At 43.8% G+C, this 24,662-nt stretch overlaps 2 protein-coding genes across 2 annotated transcripts in view; one reads left to right on the top strand and one right to left on the bottom strand.

The window, feature by feature from the left end:
• The window catches only part of adam19a (ADAM metallopeptidase domain 19a), a 39,831-nt gene extending 20,426 nt beyond the window's left edge, over positions 1-19,405 (bottom strand). Inside the window, exons 1-3 of the mRNA XM_076148304.1 lie at positions 19,201-19,405; positions 14,819-14,898; positions 5,752-5,831 (exon numbers count right to left, since the gene is read on the bottom strand). Of these exons, the coding sequence (XP_076004419.1) occupies positions 5,752-5,831; positions 14,819-14,898; positions 19,201-19,330 (290 nt within the window). The 5' untranslated portion in view covers positions 19,331-19,405. The remainder of the gene's footprint in view (positions 1-5,751; positions 5,832-14,818; positions 14,899-19,200) is intronic.
• Positions 19,406-20,897: 1,492 nt separating this feature from the next.
• rwdd (RWD domain containing 4) lies at positions 20,898-23,882 on the top strand. Its single transcript, XM_076148291.1, has 7 exons — positions 20,898-21,090; positions 21,819-21,899; positions 22,047-22,156; positions 22,490-22,640; positions 22,745-22,841; positions 23,076-23,239; positions 23,324-23,882. The coding sequence occupies exons 1-6, from the start codon at positions 21,067-21,069 to the stop codon at positions 23,162-23,164; spliced, it is 552 nt and encodes a 183-aa protein (XP_076004406.1). The 5' UTR covers positions 20,898-21,066; the 3' UTR covers positions 23,165-23,239; positions 23,324-23,882.
• The last annotated feature ends 780 nt before the right edge of the window (positions 23,883-24,662 follow it).

The following is a 24,662-nucleotide window of genomic DNA, read 5'->3' as shown; positions in this document are numbered from 1 at the left end:
GCATTAAAAATTACTAGCAAGACAGCATATTAAACAGCAGTAGTAAATACAGCGAATCAAGTGGTACAAATATATGTAAATAATAATTTGTGGCCCTTTGCACGTGTTGTGGTTTAAATGTGGCTCTCTTGGCCTCTGAAGTTGAGTACCCCTGATCTGGCCATCAAGACAAAGCAGATTACAGGAGGAGGACACTTTGTCTTCTGCTGCGTCCTTTGTTTGGGCCTGAGGCATTGTGGTGGAAAAAAGCTTTTGAAATGGTTTTGGGTGCAGATAGTTTGCAATATTTTGGCTTTTTTTCTCCCTTATAACCAAAAACTAATTTTGGTGTCTATCAGGCGCAGGCAGACAGGAAATGATCAAAGCTGCTTCAGCCTGCAGCTCATCATTGGTTTCAGATAAGGTTTGGATCAGGATGACGGCACTCCTGTGGTGAAACCTTTGGCTCCACTCAGGTAACACAAAATTTCTCTCGAAACACCAGGAGGCCATCAAACATTTCCGTCTTCTGCACTCAGAGTGGTCTCATATAATGGAGTGACATACAATGGTTTAGCTGCAGCCAAGCTACTCTGAGAAAGCTCATGAGAAAATGTAGCTAACTACTCTAAAGCTACTTCAATATTGCAGTTTTGTGCTGTTTTAGTCTCAAAGTTGATTGGCAGAATAATGTGTAAATCTAAATTCAGTTTGTTTCTGCAGTGAATTCATAACAAAACATGAATTATTTAGTGACAAGTCATAGTATTCATGGATAAATATCAAGGAAAACACAATGCAGGTGCCAGGTGAGCAGGAAGACTGATGCATGCTGGGATATGTTCAGGGGCATAGCTGTGTGTTCGGTGAGAGACTCATTAATTCCCCATTGCATGACATATAGCTGAAGGCAAAAACGGGAAGCTACTGATAAGCTCCTCAAGAAAGAAGTACAGTAGATACCAACACTGCGACCTGGTGCCTTGGTCAAGGGCAAAGGTAGTATGTAAGTACTGCAGTACGTACAGTGAGCCAAGTTCATTCGGGGAGCACTGGCACACAAAGAGAACTGGAACGGGATTAAAACCGGTGAGGCGACAGATCCGCCATGCTGGAGGAACCACGATTGGGAAGCGAAACCATGCGCTATTTTCTATCACACACACACACACACACACAGACACACACTAACTAACTTTTACCATATGTCATCAACTCTTTCAGAGTGGTTTTATCGCTGCTTTCAGACCAAGACCACAAAACCTCAAACCAACCTCCTCACATCTTTACATGGGTTGATAAAGAGCGGAGATGATGGAGGGCTGCGTGCTAGCCTGTTGCTCTCTATTTCATAATGCACCAGTGTAATAAATGATGTCAACACTCCGCATACCTACACTGACCTAAACTAAATAAAGCTGAAAATAAATTGCATATAGCTGAAAAGAATGTAATGAGCGCAGCGTTATCCAGACAAAAAACACCGGCGGCCTAACGAGGCCAAAAGCTATAATTACGGCTGTACACGCATCGTCATGGCAAGTGCATGGTGCACAAACGCAGAAGCAAACATTCATCGTGGCGGTGCTGAAGCTGGAGCAAAGGTGATAAGGCGACAAACCAATGATTCTGGCCAAGTGTCTGCAGCAACATCAAAACCCTGATTTGGTTTATCTCCCCGGCAGCTGATGAAGCTTTGTCAGTAATTACAGCTCAGCTAAGGGATTCTGGGTAAAAAATGAAGAGCAGACCTGCAGTTAATGTTGCTACGTGGCTCTCTCAGCTGCACTTAGACTCCTGGATGAGGGGCCTCAATCAAACAAACACATCACTGCTGCAACGCAAGAGGCACGTCACAACAAATCAGGCTAAATTCATGCAGGTATTTGGCTTCACTTCAAACCTTTAATCAGCGCCAGTTTTAGCCATTTTGTCTATCATAATTGGTGAACAAAATCAAAATGTGCTAGGGGTGGGGTGACGCGTCGACGTAACCTCTGTACCCGAATACGTAAACACGTTGGTTTGCATTACCGTGTGCCACGTCATAATGACGTAAGATGGCTGCGCCAGGTTGAAGCATGAACGCAACCAGAGAACAAGCTGCGGCGAAAAAAAGTCGCCCACGGTCTCAAGCAGGGGTGGGAAACCTCCGGCACGCGAGACAAGCATGGCTCTTTCGATGACGGCATATAAATAATTATACTGTGATTATAATTAGAAAAGTACAGAGAAAAGTACAGAGAAAGCCAGACAGAGGGAGCTTCATTGGGTCTTTGTTGATCTCGAAAAAGCTTATGAAAGGGTACAGTATGAGGAAGTCTGGAGTGGTAGAGAAGTATGTGTGTATGAGTGGTGCAGGACATGTATGAGGGCTGCAAGACGGTGGTGAGGTGTGCCGTAGGTGTGACAGAGGGGTTCAACGTGGAGATGGGACTGCATCAAGGATCAGCCATGAGCCCCTTCTTGTTTGCTATGGTGATTGACAGATTGACAGATGAAGTCAGACAGGAATCTCCATGGACCATGATGTTTGCAGATGACATTGTGATCTGTAGTGAGAGCAGGGAGCAGGTGGAAGAAAATCTGGAGAGGTAGAGGTATGCACTGGAAAGAAGGTTAGCCGCAGTAAGATGGAGTACATGTGTGTGAATGAGAGGGACACAAGTGGAACAGTGAGGTTACAGGGAGAAAAGATAAAGAAGGTGGAGGATTTTAAGTACTTAGGGTCAACAGTCCAGAGCAGCGGAGAGTGCGGAAAAGAGGTGAAGAAACATGTGCAAGCAGGTTGGAACGGGTGGAGAAAAGGGTCAGGAGTGATGTGTGACAAAAGAGTCTCAGCAATAATGAAAGGAAAGGTGTACAAGACAGTGGTGAGACCAGCGATGTTGCATGGTTTGGAGACAGTGGCACTGAGGAAGGGACAGGAGATGGAGTTAGAGGTAGCAGAAATGAAAATGTTGACGTTCTCTTTGGGAGTGACAAGGATGGATAGGATCAGGAATGAGTACATAAGGGGAAGAGGGATAGTGAATTTATTGGGAAAAGGATGCTAAGGTGGGAACTGCCAGGCAGGAGGCCTAGAGAAAGACCAAAGAGGAGATATATGGATGTAGTGAAGGAGGATATGAGGTTAGTTGGTGTAAGAGAAGAGGATGCAGAGGATAGGGGTGGATGGAGACGGATGACTTGCTGTGGCGACCCCTGAAGGGAGCAGCCGAAAGGAAAAGAAGATGAAGAAGCTGTCATGTCAGGGTCCACAAAAAATCTTCACAGACATGAGAACTGCATCCAACAGTTCAGTTGGAAGAAAAAAGGCAGGCTAGCGTGCCTGCTACTGTCAGTGTTTCTACAACTGTTGTAGATTAATTTAGAAGCTCCACCCAGGCTCTCAATCCACTGTATGTCCTTCCAAACAGGAAAACATTCCAAAACTGTACGACAGAGAACATGCTTCACTGCAAGAACATTCCAAAACTATTCTAATTCCTCATGAAAATCGTACCACACTCTCCGTCATGTCATTAATCAGAACAGACTGAATACATGTGAAGTACAGATGATATGGGAACTACAGGTAATTCCCAGAATTACAGGGAATGTGAAGGGAAAGTGTGACAGTGATATGTGGACAGACAGAAAATGTGAAATTTGAAAGGTATAGTATTAGTAAAATAAGTAATAACATTTTGTTTGTTTTCGATGAGATTAATATGTGTATTTATTAATGTGAGCTTGACACTGAAAATGTGTACAGAAACAAATGTGCTCATGTTGCTAAATTGATACAAAATGTGAGTGTTGGATATCAACACTTAAATGTTCACACAAAAGACGCGTATTCAGCTGGTTTGGGTGGAGAATCAGCCATGTGGATAAATGTGACTTATAATGTAAAACATGAGTAGCTCTCGGACACTTCTATTTTGTCAAAATAGGCAAAAAGGTTGGAGACCCCTGCACTAGGATGATCAATATGCCAAACGTGTTTCTATTGTTATGCGGCCGATTTATATTTTCTGTTGACTTTAACCGTCACGTATGAGTGAGCTGAATGCCGAACTATGTTCTTACTCAGGACACACAGATACCCGTGAGAGAGAGAAAGAGAAAGGGGGGGTGAGGGAGAGAGTGTGTATGTGCTTGGGTGTTTTAATTGAGATTTGATTTGGATTGCAAGTTTTAGTTAGTTATTCAAATTGCACTAATTTAATCTAAATTCTATATTAACAATATTATGAATAAAATCTATAGATGAATCGTTAAAAAAATATCGTTAGGTGCAGCCCTAATATGTGCTCATCTATATCTGTTCAAATTCTGAAATGTTTAGGTGAAAAATTCAGTTTAGTTCATTGTTTACAACCTCCACAAACTTTTCTGAACACACCATTAGGCATTAAGTTGAGGAGAATCATCAAGACTGCTGTAGTCGCTTTAGAAAGAAAGAAAAGAAAGAAGGAAACACGCTTTATTGATCTCCAGAGGGGAAATTACTTTTTGGTCTTCCTGTGACTCGAACCAGCGACCCTTTGGCTCTCAGCCCAGTTCACCAGCAGACTAAGCCACTGCCACCCCTGCTGATGTCATGCTGATGTCGCCGGGCGTGTAAAATGCGCCTAAAGGTGAACTTTATGTGCCGATCACTCATCCTCCACCGCAGCCATTAAAGGAGAGATGGTTACAAAGGGACGTGGGGCTGGGCCTGTCTGAGCCGTTTAGCTTAGAAGGTCAGAGTCTGACAGATGAGCTCTTTAGGGATCCGAATACAAAGGCGAACAACACGATGCACCCATCAAATGTCAGTGCTCTCGCTCCTGCATACAGAGCGAGCGGGAACGCAGTCCATGTTTCACGTCTCAGGGCTGCACAGCTGCAGACTTCAACGCACGGCAAACAGGAAACGCTTGGAGAGTCAAGCACCAGCAGCTGTTCAGCACACACACACACCACACACACCACACACACACACACACACACACACACACACACACACATCCTCCAGCTACGACTCTTTGTTCATGTGCAGGTCAGAATATTACAGTAAATATTCTTCACCCTGAGGCTCGGATTTCTGCTCGGCTCTGCATAAAAGTTGTCATATTGAGCTGTTTATTGATCATTCTGGACTGTCATTGTTTTGCATTCGTACTCACAATTTTGCACACATTTCTGTGTGGGAGAAGTAAAGAGGTCGTGGTGACGTTTCAGATGTTTTGTGCTGCAAACCCAGATTGTTTTTTACATGTGTAAAGGTCCTGGTATTTAACCTGCTCAGACTCGCATCAGCTGCACATTCCCTCAAGGGGTGACTCAAGGACTTCCCGGTTGCCTGACATGAAGACCCTTACCCAGACCTGAGAGGCACAGTAGCACTGGGTAAATGGAAGGAATAGGGAGGGAGATAGTTACTGTCCTTACCCAGAAATATAGCTTCACAGAGCAGCTGCAGGGACACAGTGTGTATGTGTGTGTCTGTGTGTGGAGCAACTGGGAATGATACTGGATTCTGAGCTTATTTTATCCAGCAGGCCCTCCCTCCACTAGGACGAGACTGGAAGCTCCCATGAGAGTTCATACGTCATGGGAGGTTCATACCACCAAGCCAGGCCACGATCACCTTCCCTCCCTCCGCCGCCACCCCCAGATACACACCAGGAATCCAAGGGAAATTTGACTGTATGACTTACAAAATGCACAAGCGGTTATTACAGCACCACCATCAGGCCGACCGGTACACAGCGTTAAGCAGGAGAGGAGAAGGGCACTCACTGATTGCGTTCCACTTGTAGCAGTAGCTGGAGGTCAGAGGACGAAAGAAGGATTTCTCCTCTGTCTGGGTGCTTGTCCTCCTGCCGAATGAAGAGAATAAAACATTTAACACAACAGAGACACTAAAACGCAAGTGTCAAACTCAAGGTGTTTAACAGGCGTTTAACAATGGTGACTTTCAGAGGAAAGATTCTCTGATATTGTAGTAAATGATTCCTCCATGTAATCTCTGCCTGTGAAAGGCTTTAAATGCCTTATGATCTTCTCAAATTGATCTTCTTGTTTACGTTCATTTCCAGCTTGGTACTTTTCAGTAAATGCTGCGTGTTTGTTCTGGAAATGTCTTTGTACAATCTTTGATTTCTCTCCGTATAGGAAGCACATTAATATAACTTATTACTATTTCTCTCCTGTATTGTCAGTGAAAGCAAATTGTGACTGTCCAGCCAGAATTAAACTCTCTATGTTCCTCCAAGACTTTTATTTTGGAGTTATCCACAGCTTGTGAGTCAGTTCAGTTCACATTTCTACACAGATGTGGAAATGTATGTACATTTAAAATAATTTCAAGTTGTTTTATATATACTGTATTATTATCATTGTTTATTGTTGAAATTGGACTTGTTTAAATTAAGAAATTTCAGGTTGTTCATGATATGTTCTGTAAAAAGAAAGTTAAATAAAAGTAAACATCTACAATATGAACTTGTACCTCTTTGCACTAAAACAAAGGGAAAACTTGGAGTCCAATTATAGGTTATTATGCTATGATTTTACTGCTCCGGCCCACTTGAGTTTAAATTGGGCTGAATGTGGCCCCAAACTAAAATGAGTTTGACACCCCTGCACTAAAATATCACTAAACTTTAAAATGTAATTCAGCCCATATCAGTGTTTATATGGATACATGTGTGCATGTGCATGAGAGAAACTGGGCTGAGAACTGATGGAGACTCTCTCTCTGTGTGTGTGTGTCAGAGTGAGGGAGGAGGAGGAGGAGGAGGAGTGGTGCTGGAGCTACTGATGATGATGACCACGACGACGACGACCCTGTGTCAAGCTGCTCAAATTAAATCCCCACACACACAGTGAATGCGTCAATGATTTGTGTAATTCACTGTTTACGTGCACGACTAATCACAAAAGAAAAGTTGATCGCCCAAACAACAACGCTGCTAATCAATCCCGAGTCCGTTTGTTATCTCGAGGGCGTAGATTATCCTCCTTTATGATCGGCTTCAGAAACCGTGGGAAAATAAAAGTGAAAAACCAACGTTAAGCCGTTCTCACGAGGTTCTGAAGCCTCCAAATAAGCAAGAGGAAGCTAAAGTCCACACATGGTGCTCACACAATTAGTTCATATTTAGACTTTATCCGTTTTTGGGTGAGGGGAGCTGAAACATTGATCTCCTGTTGGCCTCAGGTGGACGTAATTGGACACATTCTGTCATTCATGAAGCTATATTTAATAATACCGATATTTTCCTTTCAAAAGAAAACGAATGAATGAATCATTGCGCACATTAGTCATTTCCTTTCAGTGATTTTTTTCTGAAGACGTCTGGTGCTGCGTTCCGCTCCATGTCGCCTCACCACAACCTCTGGGATGTTTAACAGTGAATTGGCTCAAAGCACTGATCAGGGATAAAGAAATATCTCCAACTTAAACTTGCCTACATTTAAGCGTCTCTGTGTCACAGTGAGTTATGTTCCTCTGGCACACAAACATAACAGTGGTGGCAGGTTCAATTCCCAGGTGCTGACACAGACACACGTAGGCTAGGACACTGCTGAGCAAACCACACACACACTCTCTCTCTGCCAGCCCCCCCCCCCCCCTCGTTATAGAGGAACAGTGACACATCTTTCCCTCCTCCTCTTCCCTCTTCATCTCGCCTAAACAACTTCCTGTATCGTGCATGAAAACCTGACGATCACTAATGAGCGGCGTGAGTGCTGTGGCTTCACACACGGGGGAGGACGTGTTTCATTCTTTCATCTCAATCCTGCGCTCCACCTTATTTTTATTTCCATGATTTCAGTCTTTTGTTTTGTTGGTCTGGTGAAAAGTAGGTCAGCCACTGCGATATTCACGTTAATGTAAAAACCTCCACACTCAGCAGCCGAGAGGGAAAAAGTTATGACCTCAAATCATAACTGAGGAAGAAATGGAGAGAAGAAGGAGTAGAGAAATGTTCACCGCCAGCAGAGGAGGAAGATTCTGTTCTTTCCATCTCTGTGCTGTAAGCTGGCTTCACCCAAAGCTGCTCGAAAGACAGAAACAGAGAGACAGAAAGAGAGAGAGAATGGAGAGGGAAAGAGAGAGGGAGAGCGATGGAAAAAAAGAGAGAGCGAGCGAGAGAGCTCTTGTTTTCTCTCCCTGAAGTTTTCAACATAAATCCTTGGCCTCCTCAGCCAAAAGAAAGAAAGACGAAGAGGAGAAAGATGGGGGAGGGGGGTGAAACTGGAGACAAAATACAAGGTGGGGACAAAGAGGGAGGGGCCAGAAAATACACCAGAGGAGAACGAGAGAATGAGTGAGCGAGTGGCAAACAACAGACTTACAAGAGGGAGATGAGGGAGAAAGAGGACATTTCTCAGAGACACATTTAGGTCAGCGCCTCCCCACCCAGCACCAAAACACTGCCCCCAGTGGTTTGGCTGCAACATTACCCTGATTGTGGCTGGACCTTGAAATGGTTTCAATGCAGGATCCTTTATGTCTGAACTCTCTGGGGTTGTTTCTCTGCAAGTTGTATCATTGTGTAGATGTGGTTCTTTTAGAGATTCATGACAACATACAGAGTTTTCAGGTTCAAAGGTCAGAGATGAAAATATTTGTATCCAACTACACTTATAAGTTCATGTAGTGGAGCTTTGAGAGACTTTAAGTCGCTTTCATGGATCCACTCAAGGGCCGACCTACAGACCTGTAAGCCATTTTTTGAAAAACTTTAAATGACGTCGTCCTCCTCATGAGATGAAGACAACCGAGGTGAAAGAAGAGTGAGGCTGGAACAAAGTAGAGCGAGGAGAAGCGCGTGGGCAAAGAAATGAAAGAGAAGAAATGGAGACGGAGAAAATTAAGTTGGAAAAACCTTCACTAAAGAGACACGACCCAGTGAGTGAAAAGCCAAGAGGCTCTGTCGGAGGATGTGATGTGGAGGCTAATTGGCTTGCAATGGAGGCAGGTGTTGTGTGCTAATTTAACACACACACACACACACACACACACACACACACACACACACACACACACACACACACACACACACACACACACACACACACACACACACACACACACACACACACACACACACACACACACACACACACACACACACACACACACACACACAGGCCGGGCCTTTGTTAAGCAAGCTAAATGGAAAGGCTCTTTGCTCGTTGACGTGTCAAAGAGGCGCAACTGTGTTAACAGCAGAGAGCAACGTAATGAGTCAAGTTCAGTGTGTGTGTGTGTGTGTGTGTGTGTGTGTGTGTGTGTGTGTGTGTGTGTGTGTGTGTGTGTGTGTGTGTGTGTGTGTGTGTGTGTGTGTGTGTGTGTGTGGGCGCATGAGTGCGGACCCAGCACCAGTAAATTCAGGGTCATCTTACCTGGGCCCTGTGATAGGACACAGTGAGCTGTAGCTGTAAAAAGGACAGAAATTCATCCACCCATCAACGGATGGGACAAAAAATCTAAGGGCATGTTAATATCGTGCTGTGGGCATCAGAAGGCACATTCTACAGAATCAACCATTGGAAAGCTGTGACTATTACAGGAGCCTTTTTCCACTAAGACCACGGCTACAATCCTGAAATACCGTTCATACACTCAGGCGTTTAGCCTTCATGTAAACAAAGCGTGTGGTTTAGCATGTGTCTCCTGCGTGTCCTCCCCCCTCCATACAGACAGAAGGCGACAGCGCTGAGGGTTCTGTGGTGGACCGCAGAGGAATTTGAAGGGCCTCGTCACAGAGCAGGACTCTCACAGACCCACACACGCCTAAACAGGGGTCGGACGGATTTCACACAAAGTATGAAATCTATCGTAGCTAGGATGTGTCTCTAAACCAGGCGAAGGACGGTGACGTAAACGTCCCCATGACCAGGGGATTAATGTCGCAGACCAAAACATCAAAGACAGACTGGATTACGCAAACACATGATGCTCTGTGTAACTGCAGTATGAGGCAGCATATGCCGATAAAAACCTGTACATGCCTGAATAAATAAATTGTGTCTATTTGAAACCGTACCGATCAATTTCCAGAAATGAGACGTCTTTCTCGCGCGCGTCCGTCCTTCAAACACCCCACGACTCCTGACCATCCAAACAGAGCGATGGATCTGGGAGCAAACACAGCAGCTGCCTCTCAGCCAAAACCCAAGTGGACTTTGGCGAGCGCTGAACGCTGAGAAGCAGCTGAATGCCGAGCAGATGTTGTGCACTTTTCTCTGCAAACTGGTTTAGTTTTGCTGGTGTTACTTAGCTTCAGTGCAGCGAAACAAACTGTGAAACTGTGCCAGCTGAGCGCAACGCCCCAAAGCAAAAGTGTAACAAAAAAGGTATAAAAAATGGATTAGAACTCAATATGTGACCCTAAACACGACTTAGGTCTAGACCTGCAGCCTAGCGCATGCTCGGCTCAGACAGTAAATCTGCACATTATTGAGGTGATTTAGCCAGAGAAAAGCTAAAGAAGGACGCAGGTGTGTGTGGGCATGATTTTATGTTTTCTGGCAAGATTACAGCTAGTCGGAGTGTCTGTAGCCAATATGGAAGAACAACATCACCTACATACAGGGAGTGAAGAAATCCTACAAATACTCAAAGTTGGGGATGTCTCAGGATTCCTGAGTAAGAGCTGGAGCACGTGGCCGGGCAAAGACGATGAGTGGAACATCGTAGAGAAAGACACACCCTTGAAGGAGGCCTGAGGAGGCCACGTAGGAGGGAAGAGGGCTCGGACTAGTCATTGGAAGTTCTCATCTCTTCGCCCATGAAACATTCTTCGCTCAACTACGATATGAGTGTGGACACCGATTTTATAAGGACGGATAACTTTGACCCTGACGCAAACCTTATTATAATTATATGGAGAAACTACGACTCAAATCCCACTCCCGAGCGAGAAATTAAACAGCGGACACACACTCACACACCTGGCTGGAGCTGGGTTCAGATGTATTAGTGGAGCAGACAGTGGATTAGAGCATAAAAGCCTGTGAGATGAGACAAAGTCTGAGTTTCCTTCGCTGCTCTGCAAGCTTGCGGCAAGTGAGGTGACAAATCAAATCAGATCCTCTTACGCCGCTCGTGAATATTCGTCACCCTGCTGCAAGCACTGAGCCGCTACAGAGCACTAATCTCCAAAGGGAACCTCCAATGTGTGAAGGCGCCGTCCTACAGCAGGATCATCTAAAAACGTGTCTGACATAAATGTGGAAAAGTGGGCGTAAATCTGTAAAAGCAACACTACGCATTTCTTCACATAAGCAGTATTACGAACTCCTGCACCTCCATGTTTACACTTCCAGATTTATTCCTGCGGCTCTCCTGATAAAAAACATGTATTATACGAAATGCTGACTGCCACAATGAGCTCAGTAGAACAAGAGCTATCCAGACAGTGCAAAAGCGCTAACATAACATACTGTATAGGGTTGTGTGTAATGTAGCACATGAGGTCTGCGCTGTATCAGTTTGATTCCCTCCTCCTCCGTGTGAACGCAGATGAGTCAAATCCCATCCAAGCTTCTGTCACCGGCTCAGCCTTTGATGGAGCACCGGGACAAAATTGAATCCAGAGCTTCTCGTTTCTCTGCGCTCCCACTTAATTTCAAGCCCATCCGCCCTTCCTCGCACACACGCACGAACACTCACACCGCTGAAATGAAATGATATTACAGTATCAATCTTTATCTAATCTGTTCTGTGGAAACAGAGGCTGACTGTAATTACACCCCCCCCCCCCCCCGGTTTAATGAGGTACATCGTTCTTCACTCACCGTTTCTGCTCTCCTCTTCCTATACTGCAGTTTCACTTTCAACGTGAAAATAATACAACAACTAATCAAACTCATGTCTTCACTAACTATATTACATTCCTATATCAGAGACGCAATGTTTACATGCACTCCATACTCCTCTGTTCCCATGAAGACGTCTTGCCTGTAGTTTAAAGCTGCATACTCCTGTGCAATAGGTGGCACCATTAAACACAGAGAAGAAGGGTAGACTCATCTCGCTAGCTCACCGCCTCGCTTGCTCGAGGTTGAGGCAACAATAAGTGACGCGATTCTTCCGCATTATTCCGTTTTAGCTACAGATTTGGTGCACCTACTGTTCGCGATACGGAGGAGAGAAAATTACGTGAAGGATGTCCTCAACGATGATCCATTTCTTGTCTGTGCTCTAGTCGATATACTTTAATAAATCCTTCTGGCACAAGCAAAGATATGAAGGCAAGTATGTGAACAATTACCCTTGAGATAGATGTACTACAAAACTTGAAGTATGTCCAGGCTCCACAACCTCTGGTAGGAGTCGGATAACTGGAACATTTTGAAGCATTTCCGGTCATAATTCATGCCCAGTACATCTGTTTAGTGCTCCAGCACTTTGATCCACTTTCCGATTCTTGATCGGCAACCGGGACGAAACTCAAGCGGACCGTTTTGGACCTGGCAGCGTTCTAAGGCCAGAGCGTCTATGTCTGCAAACTCTCTCCCCGCTGCTTCCATGTGATTGCCAAATGCCTGGGCGTGAAGGAAAATTACTGGAAAGCAGAATTTGGACCAATAATGGATTCTAACAACAAATATTTCCCTCCAAATCTGTCTCAGAGTCTGCAAACTCTCTTTGCCTACACCGTTCTGAGGAAGAAAGTCTTCAATACTGATTAACAACTTAACCCCATCGGTACAATTTTGTTATTGGGTCAGATGGGTCAGGTTTCCTTAGATAAAGACCATATCCCAAACTGTCAAACAGAAACAACAGGAGGGTAGTTATTGTCCTCAACAAGAAAGTTTCATGGTCTGCATCAGGGGTCGCCAACACGTCGCTCGCGAGCTACCAAAGCGCTTCCGAGTCGCTTGCCAAATGGTTCAAAAAATTGTACATTTGACAACACCTCTTCACTTGGTAAAGCTGTTTAAATTCCTATCCAATCAAATTCACAAACATCCCGCCTCCTTTTGTCACAAAACGATTATAAGCCAATCAGCTGTCAGTCCAACAAATGATGCTGCTGTCATGTTTGGTTACGTGAAACCGTAACCTTCGGCTGGCAAGCGCACACCGGACTTGGCAATGACCGCCCCTAAAATAGCCCCGATAAAAGGCAACAAATTACGAATGTGAATGGTAAGCAGCATTTGCAGAATTAAGCTGTCATGTCGAGCAGGGTCCACAAAAAACCTTCACAGACATGACAACTCTGCATCCAACAGTTCAGTTGGAAGAAAAAAGAAGCTCCACCCAGGCTCTCAATCCAGTGTGTGTTCTTCCAAACAGGAAAACACTCTGAAGACAACATTCCAAAACTGTATGACAGAGAACGTGTTTCAATGCAAGAACATTCCAGAACTATTTTAATTCCTCACGAAGACAGTGCTCACTCTCTGTCATCTCACTAACATCAGAACAGACTGAATGCATGTGAAGCACAGATGATATGAGAACTACAGGGATTTCCCTGAATTACAGGGAATGTGAAGGGAAGTTGTGACAGTGATATGTGGACAGACAAATGTGAAATATGAAAGGTACAGTATTGATAAAACAGTAAAATAAGTAATAACATTGTTTTTTTTAATGAAATTAAAAGATGATGTGAATTCATTAGTGGGAGCTTGACACTGAAAAAAACAAGCTTATGTTGCCGAATTGAAGTGCATTTTGATACAAAATGTGAGTGTTGAGTGTTGAATATCAACATTTTGTAAATGTTCACACAAAAGACGCTTGTTCAGCTGGTTTGGGGTGGAGAATCAGCCATGTGGATAAATGTTACTAATAATGTAAAACATGAGTAGTGCTCGGACATTTTTATTTTGTCAAAGTAGCTCTCCGAGGCAAAAAGGTTGGAGACCCCTGGTCCGCATGAACACAGAAGAAGAAAGGTAAACAGAGCTGGAGTTCTGAGACCACTACATAGAAGCTGGGATTGCTGCTGGTTGTCATGGTGAGAGTGTGAGTGTTGCTCATCATTCGCTATGACACACAGTCATACATGTCTGGTCTCTCTCTCTCTCCCTCTCTGTCTCTCCCTCCCTCTCTCTCCCTCTCTCTGACCCTGTGTTTCTCGCTCCATCTCTTCAGTACATCATGTATCCAGTTCACACCGTAAGAACAGCTTAAGATACTTCATCACAATGTGTAGAATTAAGTCTGGATTTGTTGTGTGTGCATTTTTGTGTGCAGATGGAGGTCAGATGTTTGAAATTCAACTCAGATGTTTGCCAATATATTACTCAACATGTGTCACATGGGGAAGGAAACAGATGCGGACGTTGCTTAATTTGTTATTGGCGCCGGGGCAGGAAACCAGCGCGAGGCCAGCTGTGACTCCAGGATCGACCTGGGATCAATTCCATTTTCAATCAGCCATTTCTGAGCTGTGGCTGTGCTGTAATTTCAGAGAGATCAACTAATAAATCTTTAACGAACACTTTGAGGTAGTTTTAGAGAGTTAAATTGACTTAACGTTTTTGTTTCTACGCCAACAATTTTGGCTCAATCGCCTGTAATTGTTACAGTATTTGTGTGTCTTCATAAGTTTCAGTCTTATAAGTGTCAATGCTATGAGTGACATAAATTCTTCTTTTATAGAAACAATTATTGGAAGTTTGTGAAATTTAGCCTAAAACCTACAATCTGTAATCATTTCTTCTATAGCTTTTTCTGAAATCCATCGAGTGCCCTCTAAAAAGCATCACGTCTCTCTAGCGCCTCCTACTGATGGAATCTGAACCTTTGACCACTATTCACTGTTATCTTATGGATGTTGCCGTGTTGGGTCAAGCGAAGCGAGCAAAGGCTGATGGGAATTCTGACCTGTTGCAAGGTTCCAGTCTCCCTCTTGGTTCGGCCTTTAGAGATCCACTGAGCCGTCGCTGCTCTTCCTCTCCGCAACCCTGAAGGACACAACCAAGGAGATTAAAACACTTTATGGATTAACACTTTTACGTGGTACTTCACACACAGAGGTTAGAAACAGCAGCAGAATCAATACTCAGCTTACAACATAGAAAGCCAAACACACTGCCAGCTGTAGTGATCTTACAGTACATATTTCAATTATTCACAGCTTCTGATGACAACAATAAATAGGACAGACTGTTATGTTGACAGCTGAAGCCCTGAAGAATACACAGCTCTGTTTAATCAAAGCACACAACTATAGTACATCAGTAGAATGTTCTTTATTGTGTTTTCCAACCATTTATATTTCTGAGGCGATAAAGGTGAGCGCAGCAGTGTTGTTACACAGAGAAATGGTTGTCGTTTTCACAGACAAAACGATCTCGACGCGATGACTCGATTAGCTCAGCTGAATCACGAGTGTACTCCAAACTGACAAAAACACTCCCGGGAAGTTCAATTTTAATCGTAGTGATTCATTCATGTCAGCCAGAGGCGGCTGCGAGGTCGATCACAGAAAACACCGGAACACGGTCGATTTATTTGAGCAGGAAAGCAAACCTAATAACTCTCAACCCAATGTTTATGCACCATCAGGACAAGATGCCGGGCACGACAGCAGAGTAATGGACTCTGCACTGCATCAAGAACCTCAATGGTTTCCTGATGCCTGACAACAACAACAACAACAACAACAACAATAGTACAGCCTCTAGCAATGACCTCACCACCCATGTTTACATCAACAGTTTTATCTATACGGCCAGCGGTTCCCCACCCCTGGTCTATAAGATCAATGACAGATGGGACTTCCAGGTTCACTGAAATAAAGACCATAACCCAGAAAGTCTGCTGATTGATGCTGTGGCACTGAGCAAATGGAAGGGATACAAAGGGGGATAGTTACTGTCCTTAATAAGAAACTGAGCTTCATTAAGAGGCGGTAAATAGGGCTGGAGGTCTGCACTACTACTACCACCACCACTAGCAAATGCAAAAAAGTATGAAATAAAAAGAAAAGAGACCCGAAATGACTTTTTTAGCTAATAAGCGTCTGCAAGTCCATCGCGCCATGGCAACAAAAGCCCCTGGCAACAGAGTCGCCGCAAGTCTTTTCAGCAGTCTTTACTCGTGACATATTCTATTGAAAGGCGGTAAATCCACGCGGCGCTCCGCAGCAGCCCTGTCACTCTCTTGTTTGTAATCCATTAAGGTGCCGCCAGAGTCAAATGTGCTCATTGTGCAATTCACGTAAGCTCATAAGACCTTCACAAAAGCTCGGTGGAGGCAACGGAAGCATTTCACCTGGATTCACCAGAGACATTTGGCGTATGAAATAGCGACTTTTCCTCTGGCGTAGACTTCCTTGTGCTTGTCGCCCTATAACGCAAAGTAGCTGAGAGGATGCAAGGAGATAAACGCAATCTACTCCTATGATAGAACAGAAATCACTAGGAGGATTTAGTGTTCCGTGTCAATTGTACTAACTGATTGAAAATCGCTTTGAACTGTGAATGCCTGGATCCAGAATTTGTTCACTGCCAAGAGTGAACAGATGATCTAATGGGATTCTATCACACCGCTCGCCTTAAATGATCGACTGCAGCACAGTGAAGCTTTGGGGTGGTTAATAAACAAGAAGTAGAAGAAGACCAGGCAGACGCCATCCAAGTCACCAAATCACCACTGTGCACAGCTTGACTTCCTGTCCTCGATTACAAACATCAGTGTTTGAGTGAGTGTGTGTCTGTCTGGCGGTATAACTCCAGCGTCCGCTAAGCCGGTCGGCCCAATCTGTGGAGAAGAACGAAGGAGCGATGGATGGATGAATGGAGATAAGGGGAAACCACGAGGCGTTGCTCCTCCAGCTGGAATCTTTAACCTCGCTCCATGGTTGAGCCGGCAGCTGATTGGCCACGGCGACTTATCCGCCTGCTCAAACCGACCTGGGTTTGGTCAGAGCTCTGAGCCGCTTCCTTTCATGTCACATTCCTCGCTTCCTCTCGTCTTAGGGCCCTGTTAGCGCCGATGGATTCTTTAGGGCTCTCCTGTTCCCAACTCTGCACCACTGACGAACAAATCATAACTACTTGAAAAACAAATTGCGGCTCTAAAAGACACCCACGCCGGCCGGCAGAGAGGCTTAACCGCCATAACTCTGTGGGCGTTAGATTTACCCACCATGAAATCCTGATAGGTTTCAAACTAAAAGTGCATTTGGGCTGTGACCTCTGTGTCACTCCCTGTGAGTGAGAGGGGTATTGTACGGGGGACGTGCTGTTAATGGAAGAGGGCTCTCAACTCATCCTGCGCAGATTCCTCTGGGCATGCGGCAAGCAGGCGGTGCTAAATTAGCCGTGCTGCAGCCAAACTGCTGAGCTCTGACTTTAGCCCAATCCCAGCGGAGCCGAAAGAACGTTAAGAGTTTTAAGGATTTCTTCCTTCTTTATATCATATGTGAGACTGAAAAGAGGCGAGCAGAGCGACGGACAAGGCAGAAGGAAGGAGAGGTTGCTAACAGGAAGCACAGAGTCAAGCGTTTCTGTGTCAGAAATCACCCCCACGTTTACATTTGTGCCCTTAAAAAAACAAAAAATAATGAAGGGTTACGAGTGAAACCTGACCCTCATCAGCATAACTGGATGACTAGTTGGCCTTGGCAGAGGTATTATCCCCTTATCATTGTGAGCAGACAGACTTGACTCTGACTGATACCTTGGCGTCACACACATACATACACACACAAACACATGCGCTTTGTGAATGGGTTCATTGTTTGAGCCCCATGACTTTGCTCAGAGTGATGCATCTTCATACCAACAATCATAAGACTTTGTCTTCATCTGCTGCTGAATAGGTTTAATTTAAACTTAATAATGTGGAGGCCCACAATTAAACTATAGGACCGAATTCCTACAAACCCAAAGAAGTGTAACATCACTGTGTCACATAATAGCAAAAGAGTGATCACATCCGTTGCCATGGCGAGGGCTAAGAGTCTATTGAAACTTGGAAAGATAGAAAATCATTTCTACAAATGTGAACTTTTAATCATCTGTTGATCAAATGAAACTAGAAAAGTATAGAGCAGTTTGTAATATTTGGCAGGATCCACGCTCTTATCGCACGTTCAAGTATGAGACATTCTGACCCACGCCGAGGTCCAGAAGTCAACCAACACAGAACCGCTTCCATTCCGGTTCACCAATTACAACCACGATAAAAAGATTCAATAGGTTCAAGTTTATTCCTTGTGAGCAGCGGAAAATAGTGGAAGAGAGAGAATTGTGAAGACATGGTGAGTGGGCGTGGGATTATTGAAGGATTGAGACACTGCAGGACAAACTGGTGGAAATGTGGACCAGCCGGGAGACGAACCAGCACAGGTTCCAGTCCAGATACAGAGATTTAAGGTGGAAATAAACTTTGGAATTGATTCCATCTGCCTATAGAGTTGCTGGGGGCCCTGGGGAGCCGTTGACAATCTGAGAGTTCATGTTCACCTCTGTCACCAGCTGTGATTTCAGAATAAAAGCTCGTTTTCTGTGACAAACTGAGCTCAGCCACAGAATCTTCTGCCTTTTATGGACAAAGAAACGGACGGAGCTCATGGTGGAGTTCCAGGGAGGCACCGGGTCCAAATGAACACGCAAAACATTTTTCTTTGAGCTTAATTCCTATTTAAAATTCTAAAACACACAACTAATGTACAAAATGTTGGGTTATTAGAGGAAAATGCAGAGAAGTGTGACTGTTTAACAAAACACGATGGTAAATCTGAAACTTGAAGCTTTGTGGGTCTACAGCTGAAATAAACGCAGGAAAAACACATAACGGGCGGTGATGCCGATTGTTGACTTTTGCCGTTAAATTCGTCAAAATCCGTACAACTCGGTAAAGTCCAACGTTCACCCGGTTTGCCCCGCAACAAGCCGGGTGGATAAAGGGTTAAAATAGAGGCGAGTCAGCTTCACAGATGAAGCTTTAAGTCACTTTTAAATTAAATAATCTATGATCGTTATTAGCCTGTGACACCATAAAGGACTGACCAGAATTAACCACAAAATGTCTACATCGTGGTCTCTGCGGCTTTAATATGGTGAAGTACATGTCTTATTTCTGATGAAAATTATTAAATGTTAAAACAATGTTAACAAGATGAAGAAGAAGAAGAAGAAGAAGAAGAAGAAGAAGAAGAAGAAGAAACAGAAGACGAAGACGAAGACGAAGAAGAAGAAGGAGAAGAAGGAGAAGAAGAAGTAGTATAGTAGTAGTAGTTTGCAGCTCTGTCTTACCTCGCTCCCCGGTGTCTCCGCTGGTTCTTCCCTCCGCGCCTCTCAGCAGCACAAAGCAGAGAAAAAGGAGCAAACGCGCACATTTTCCCAGTGATATTTGCGCATTTTTCTGCCTGTGTTTACTGTACATCCCTGTAATCCTCTGTAGCGGAGCGTCCTCCTCCTTCCTCACCGCGCTGCGCTCTGCTTCCCTCTGCGTCGCCTTCATGGCGCAAGCCATACACACTCACACATGACACTTCCGGTATCAATCAGAATAAAGTTCAAATTAAAATACATACTGAAAACGCGACAAAAGGGAAATTATTTACAGCACAAAACGAACAGTATGTAGATAAGCGTCATAACATATCTCAATTTTTTAGTCTGCTTATTTTACTTCTTAAATTGATAACTAAATATCTAATCAGTGTTTTATAGTACTATGCATTGTTTTGTGACAATTTAAACATAGAAAATATTTATTTTGAAATCATCCTCAATCGTTGTCCGGTCTTTGCGCGAAATGTGTAACTTGACATCACAAATGCTTAGAGAAAAGGCATGGATTTAATCAATGCTGCATTCACGAGTCCTTAGAAAAAACGAGTTTCAGTTTCTGCAAAGACTTTTAAGTGATTCACATCGGTTGTATTTTTTGGTTACTACCTGTGGATGAATAATGAAGAAGACACGCACATATATACATTGGGAGAAGTTGGTGTGTTTGCCTCTAAGACCCTCACAAAAGTATGAGTAAGACTGCTGGAATCTGCTCAATCTGACATCAACAACTACAAAAAGGTCAAATCCTGTGTCTGTGGCCTTCAATTCGCCTGTTAAATTTGATGTTGACCTTCATCACCTTTCTCCTGTCGACCTTCCAAACTATCAGAACCCAAAAGATTCCAGACTGCACTTTAAGTTTACAATGCAAGTCCAAGTCAAGATAGTAGTTTAGCTGCAGCTCAACTACTTTAATCCACGTGTAGCTTGTAGCTTTAAAAGTAGCTCCACCACACAGGATGGCTTGGAGCTCAGGTGTGAACAGAAGAAGATGGGTTGGAAAAATTCAAAAAGGTGACATCAAAAGGGGATCTCTCATCTGTGCTAATCATAATAACAATGACCTCAATTTATGTTGCATAATATTTTCCATAAACTAAAATTTAGCTCCCTGTGATTATTGTCACAGTTATTATTGACTACAGAAACATGTGATAAGTGCGCCGGGTGTACTGTGTGAGTGGGCCGGCAACGGTGAGTGCGCCGGCACCGGCAAGTGCGCCGGCACCGGCAAGTGTGCGATTGTGTGGCTGATGGAAGGTCAAGTGGCCGGTGGGGGGGCCAGCGATTTTCCAGTGGGGGCCGCGGCCACTGTAAGGGTCGACTGATGTGTTCTTCTGAGCCTGACATTTAAACAATTGGGAAGTGCTCTGTACGTACAGCAGAAGGTTAAACGTTTTTTAAAATGAATATATAAAGTATTAGAATTTAATTTGTCGAAATAAGACTTTATTCTCCTAGTTTTTCAAGTTTTTGTCTATCTATTATTTCTTATTTCAAATTACATGCATACGTTTTGTTGAAATAGTCTATCTACTTTTTCTCGAAACCTTTCCATGTAATTGTCGTCCTCACTTCAGCCACAGGGCGGCGGTATAAACTTGATACCCGTTTGTCCGAGCGGTTTTAAACGCCTGAAGTAGAAGATTTGCACTGCGCATGTGCGTATTATCATGGTGACACAGATTGAGCCGGTTGTAGAAGTTGTGAAATTATTAACTTAAGTTTTAATTGCTGACATGGAGCGATAAATTCGGAGTTTTTCTAAGGTTAGCTCAGTATAGATTTCAGGATTCGTCGCAAAGAAGCAGAAGGCGAATCATGACAACAAACGAGGATCAGGAGGTGAGAAAAAGAAATGAGCTTAGCTGTTAGCTGGTAGCCGTTAGCCACTTACTGCAAGTAACATGACAGCTTGGAGCGTTTCTGCTCTCACTCCCGAACAAACTCGTATTGATGAGCGTTTCTCTCGTCTCACCTCAAACTAAAGCCTATAATGCATCCCAGAATGCTTTTTTATGCTGACACGTGTCGTTCATGACGGAAACAATATCCCGACAAGCCGAGAAATGGTACATTTACGAGTGAAAACAACCAACGTTTCATCCTGCAATAAAACGAGATTTCCTCCACCGAAGCACAACAAATAGCGGCAATAAAGATCGTTCAACAGTCAAGAGTTTCGTCTTATGGACGTCACGATGTCCTGGTGGTAGTGTGACTTTCAAGTAATCTGAACAAAAGAAAACAGACTAAACACAGCAGAACAATCCAGTTGAACTAAATAAGGAGCAGAATAACAAAAAGGCTTCAGCGTTTACATGTAACATCAACATTTTGGGGAAAAAGTTGCATTCTTATTGTTTACAATCAACCTCACACAATGTAGGTGGGATTTTAGATAATTTATGAAACAAGTCTAGATTTAGTCAAATAAGTACATCAGAGTAACACTGTGCTGTATAAATCTGTTTTACTCTGGACAATCTAATTTGTGATATTTTCTAATCTAAACATTGTTGCCTTCTAATCCTCACATTACCCCTCCTCCTCTTCATCCTGGTGTTTCACAGATGGAGCTGGAGGCTCTTCGCTCCATCTATGAGGGCGATGAGTGTTTTAAGGAAATCACTCCAGTCTCCTTTCAGTTTAGGGTGAGTATAGCGTCGTCCTAATGAAGGTGTTAACGTGACATTTGAGAAACGTTGTACCGTCCTTTGCCTGAACCTGAGTATGACCGGAGTGGTATTGTGCATGTAAACATTCTTCATCTTAATTTTATCTTTATGTCTTTGTGACAGATAGGAGACCTGGAGGACTCTAAAGCATTCATCCTGGACATCTCGTGGCCGGAGTTGTACCCCGAGATCTCCCCGCAAATTACACTAGATGCCTTTTTCAACAACAGGATGTGAGTTAAGCTTTCTCTACTTCACACTTGCTTGTTTGCTGTCCCATGTTTTTCAAAGATAACGCAACTCCCTCAAGACTCTGCAGCACCATGATCAAGTCAAATGTTTCCCTTTAAATCAACTGAGTGGGCTTATCTATCAGATAGATTGATAGCTAACATGTCAGACGAATGTTGACACTGGCAGCACTAATGGAAGACTAGAAGATGACAGAACACGCGGGAAGGAGAACTCATACTGTCGCAGCTCAACATTGAGTCCGACCAACCACATTTTGTCAGGGAACAGAAATTTGTCCTGCCTGAACTCCGGTGTTGTTGCTTTGATTCCAGAGGGGCGGAGACCAAGCAGCTGATCCTGTCCAAGCTGGAGGAGCAGGTGGAGGCCAACCTTGGGACGGCCATGATATACACGTTGTTCGAGTGGGCCAAAGAGAACCAGGAGGCCCTCATGGAGAACCACAAGCCTGTAGTCACCGCATTAGTGAGCTTTACCTTGGCATACTTTTACATCTAGACGTGACCAGTAGTCCCGTGTGCACTTAGCATGTCATGATTTTATGAATTAACTCTTCGCCTCTCTTGCAGACTTTGGCATCCAGCGGTGACGTGAAAACAGCCAAGAAGAAGGAGAGGAAGGAGCAGCTGAGCAAATCCCAGAAGAGGAAGATTACCAACAGAACAGGTAACAGACCGACCTACTTTGTAATACTAGGTTACTACACTTTCCAGGTGTGGAAGATGATGAAATATCCTATTTTGTTGCATTTTTTAATTATGGTGGCAATCTTGATACATTACTAAAGCCTGAGAGGTGCAAACATCAACATCAATTTCGTTCCACGCATTTGTCTTTGCCTAAATGATTGCAGTATAGTTTGTGCGTAACTATAGTGACGCCATACCTTCTGCTTAACAGATAACAAGGGGGAAATGCCAAGAGGTTGGGACTGGATCGACGTCATCAAAGTTCGTACTGTCAGCTTCGATCATTCCTGTTTCCTTTAGTTGAGATTAATCATTAAACTTTCTTTTGTCTTTGTTTCTCTCCCTTGTTGTGGCAACGTCATGATTCTCCAGCACGTAAGTGAAAACTCCCTCAAAAAAAAACTTAAGCAGGAATCCTTAGAAACGCTGAGCTACGACTGATTGATCTTTCTCCTTTAGCTGAGCAGAACGGGAGGAAAAGAGGAGGATTAAGTGGCGGCGTTCCAGCGTCTGACGATCCCTGGGCTGGGGTTTTACCAGGAAGGTTTTGTGACGTGAACTCGCTGCACTCTCCTGATGCTCCTGTGCGACGCCTTCAGATCCAAACTCCTGAGATGTTACACGCAAGGTTGCTTATTCCTTGCAGCATTCCGAGAGGAGTCCAGGCTGAACTGATGTCGCACTTTAGAGCCGACAAAGGTGCAGACTTTGGGTGTTTTGTGTTTATGTGCTGCAGCCAATGTGATTTTGTTCAACATTCTGATTTTCCTCTCAAATTACTGTTTTGATCATTGTACAACTTCCTCTTTAAAAATCGACGTACGCGCCGTCACTGCCACGACAGAAACTTCTCCGCATTTACACCCCCAAACATCAGAGCCGTAAATGTTGGATTGTGAATACGAGCGACGCACAAAGCTACGTTCACATCCCGACTTCCAGACTGTTGGAGGGCTTGAGTATTTCCATTTCAATGTGATCATAAAACCAATCCTGTAGTCTTGGAATGTGAACATAGCTTCCCGCCAAAAAATTGATGCCGTTACAACCCCCACTGTTTCTTTGACAAGTTCTCTACCATGAACATATTTTAAATTTTGTACGGAAATAAAAGAAAATTCAATTGACTGCTCGTCTGATTTATTTATTTTAAATCAGTTGTAAGTATGATTTGAGTTTGTGTTAAATGCAACAGATGTTTGCTTCTGCAGCTGTATGTATTTATGGTCTCTTTGGTAACATGCTGGAAAAAAACATTAAGACCTACAGACCTGCAAGTACCACAAACATCTACTCAATGGTACAAATCAAGGCGTGGCAGCTGAAGATCATGAAGGTTTGAACTTGTAGGGAATAAAGGATCAAAGAGGAGAATGGAGAGTGATCGTATACTGTGTTTAATGGATACAAAAAGTGTACATGATTAAACCTGGGGAAATATGAGCGCCACATATGACGTCACACTCCAGCGCCCTGCTAACAATCTGCACCATTAAATGACAGCTTGTAAACGTGGGATTGTTCTCTACAATCCACACACACAGCTGGGTTTCCTCCTGATCCGCTCATCAATACTCCAGATATGTCAGAGCAGCCTTTGAAACAATCGCAAAACATTAAGGCCAAAAGTGGGGAAACTACAACGAGCATTCTGAGGAACTTTTCCTCAAATTGGAAACTTCTCCAGAACTAAAATCTTTAAACTTTCATCATTCTGCCAAACATCGAAAAGCAAAAGTTTAAAGATTCAGTTACAGTCAGAGGGAATAATCAATGTGTTTACATGCACAATAAAACT

The sequence above is a fragment of the Genypterus blacodes genome, unplaced genomic scaffold, assembly GCF_046128005.1.
Source record: "Genypterus blacodes isolate CSIRO-AG114 ecotype Tasmania unplaced genomic scaffold, CSIRO-AGI_Gbla_v1 ptg000002l_1, whole genome shotgun sequence".
Classification (NCBI taxonomy): domain Eukaryota; kingdom Metazoa; phylum Chordata; class Actinopteri; order Ophidiiformes; family Ophidiidae; genus Genypterus; species Genypterus blacodes.
Note: the sequence above shows the minus strand (reverse complement) of the source record. Positions and strands in the feature narration are given on the sequence as shown.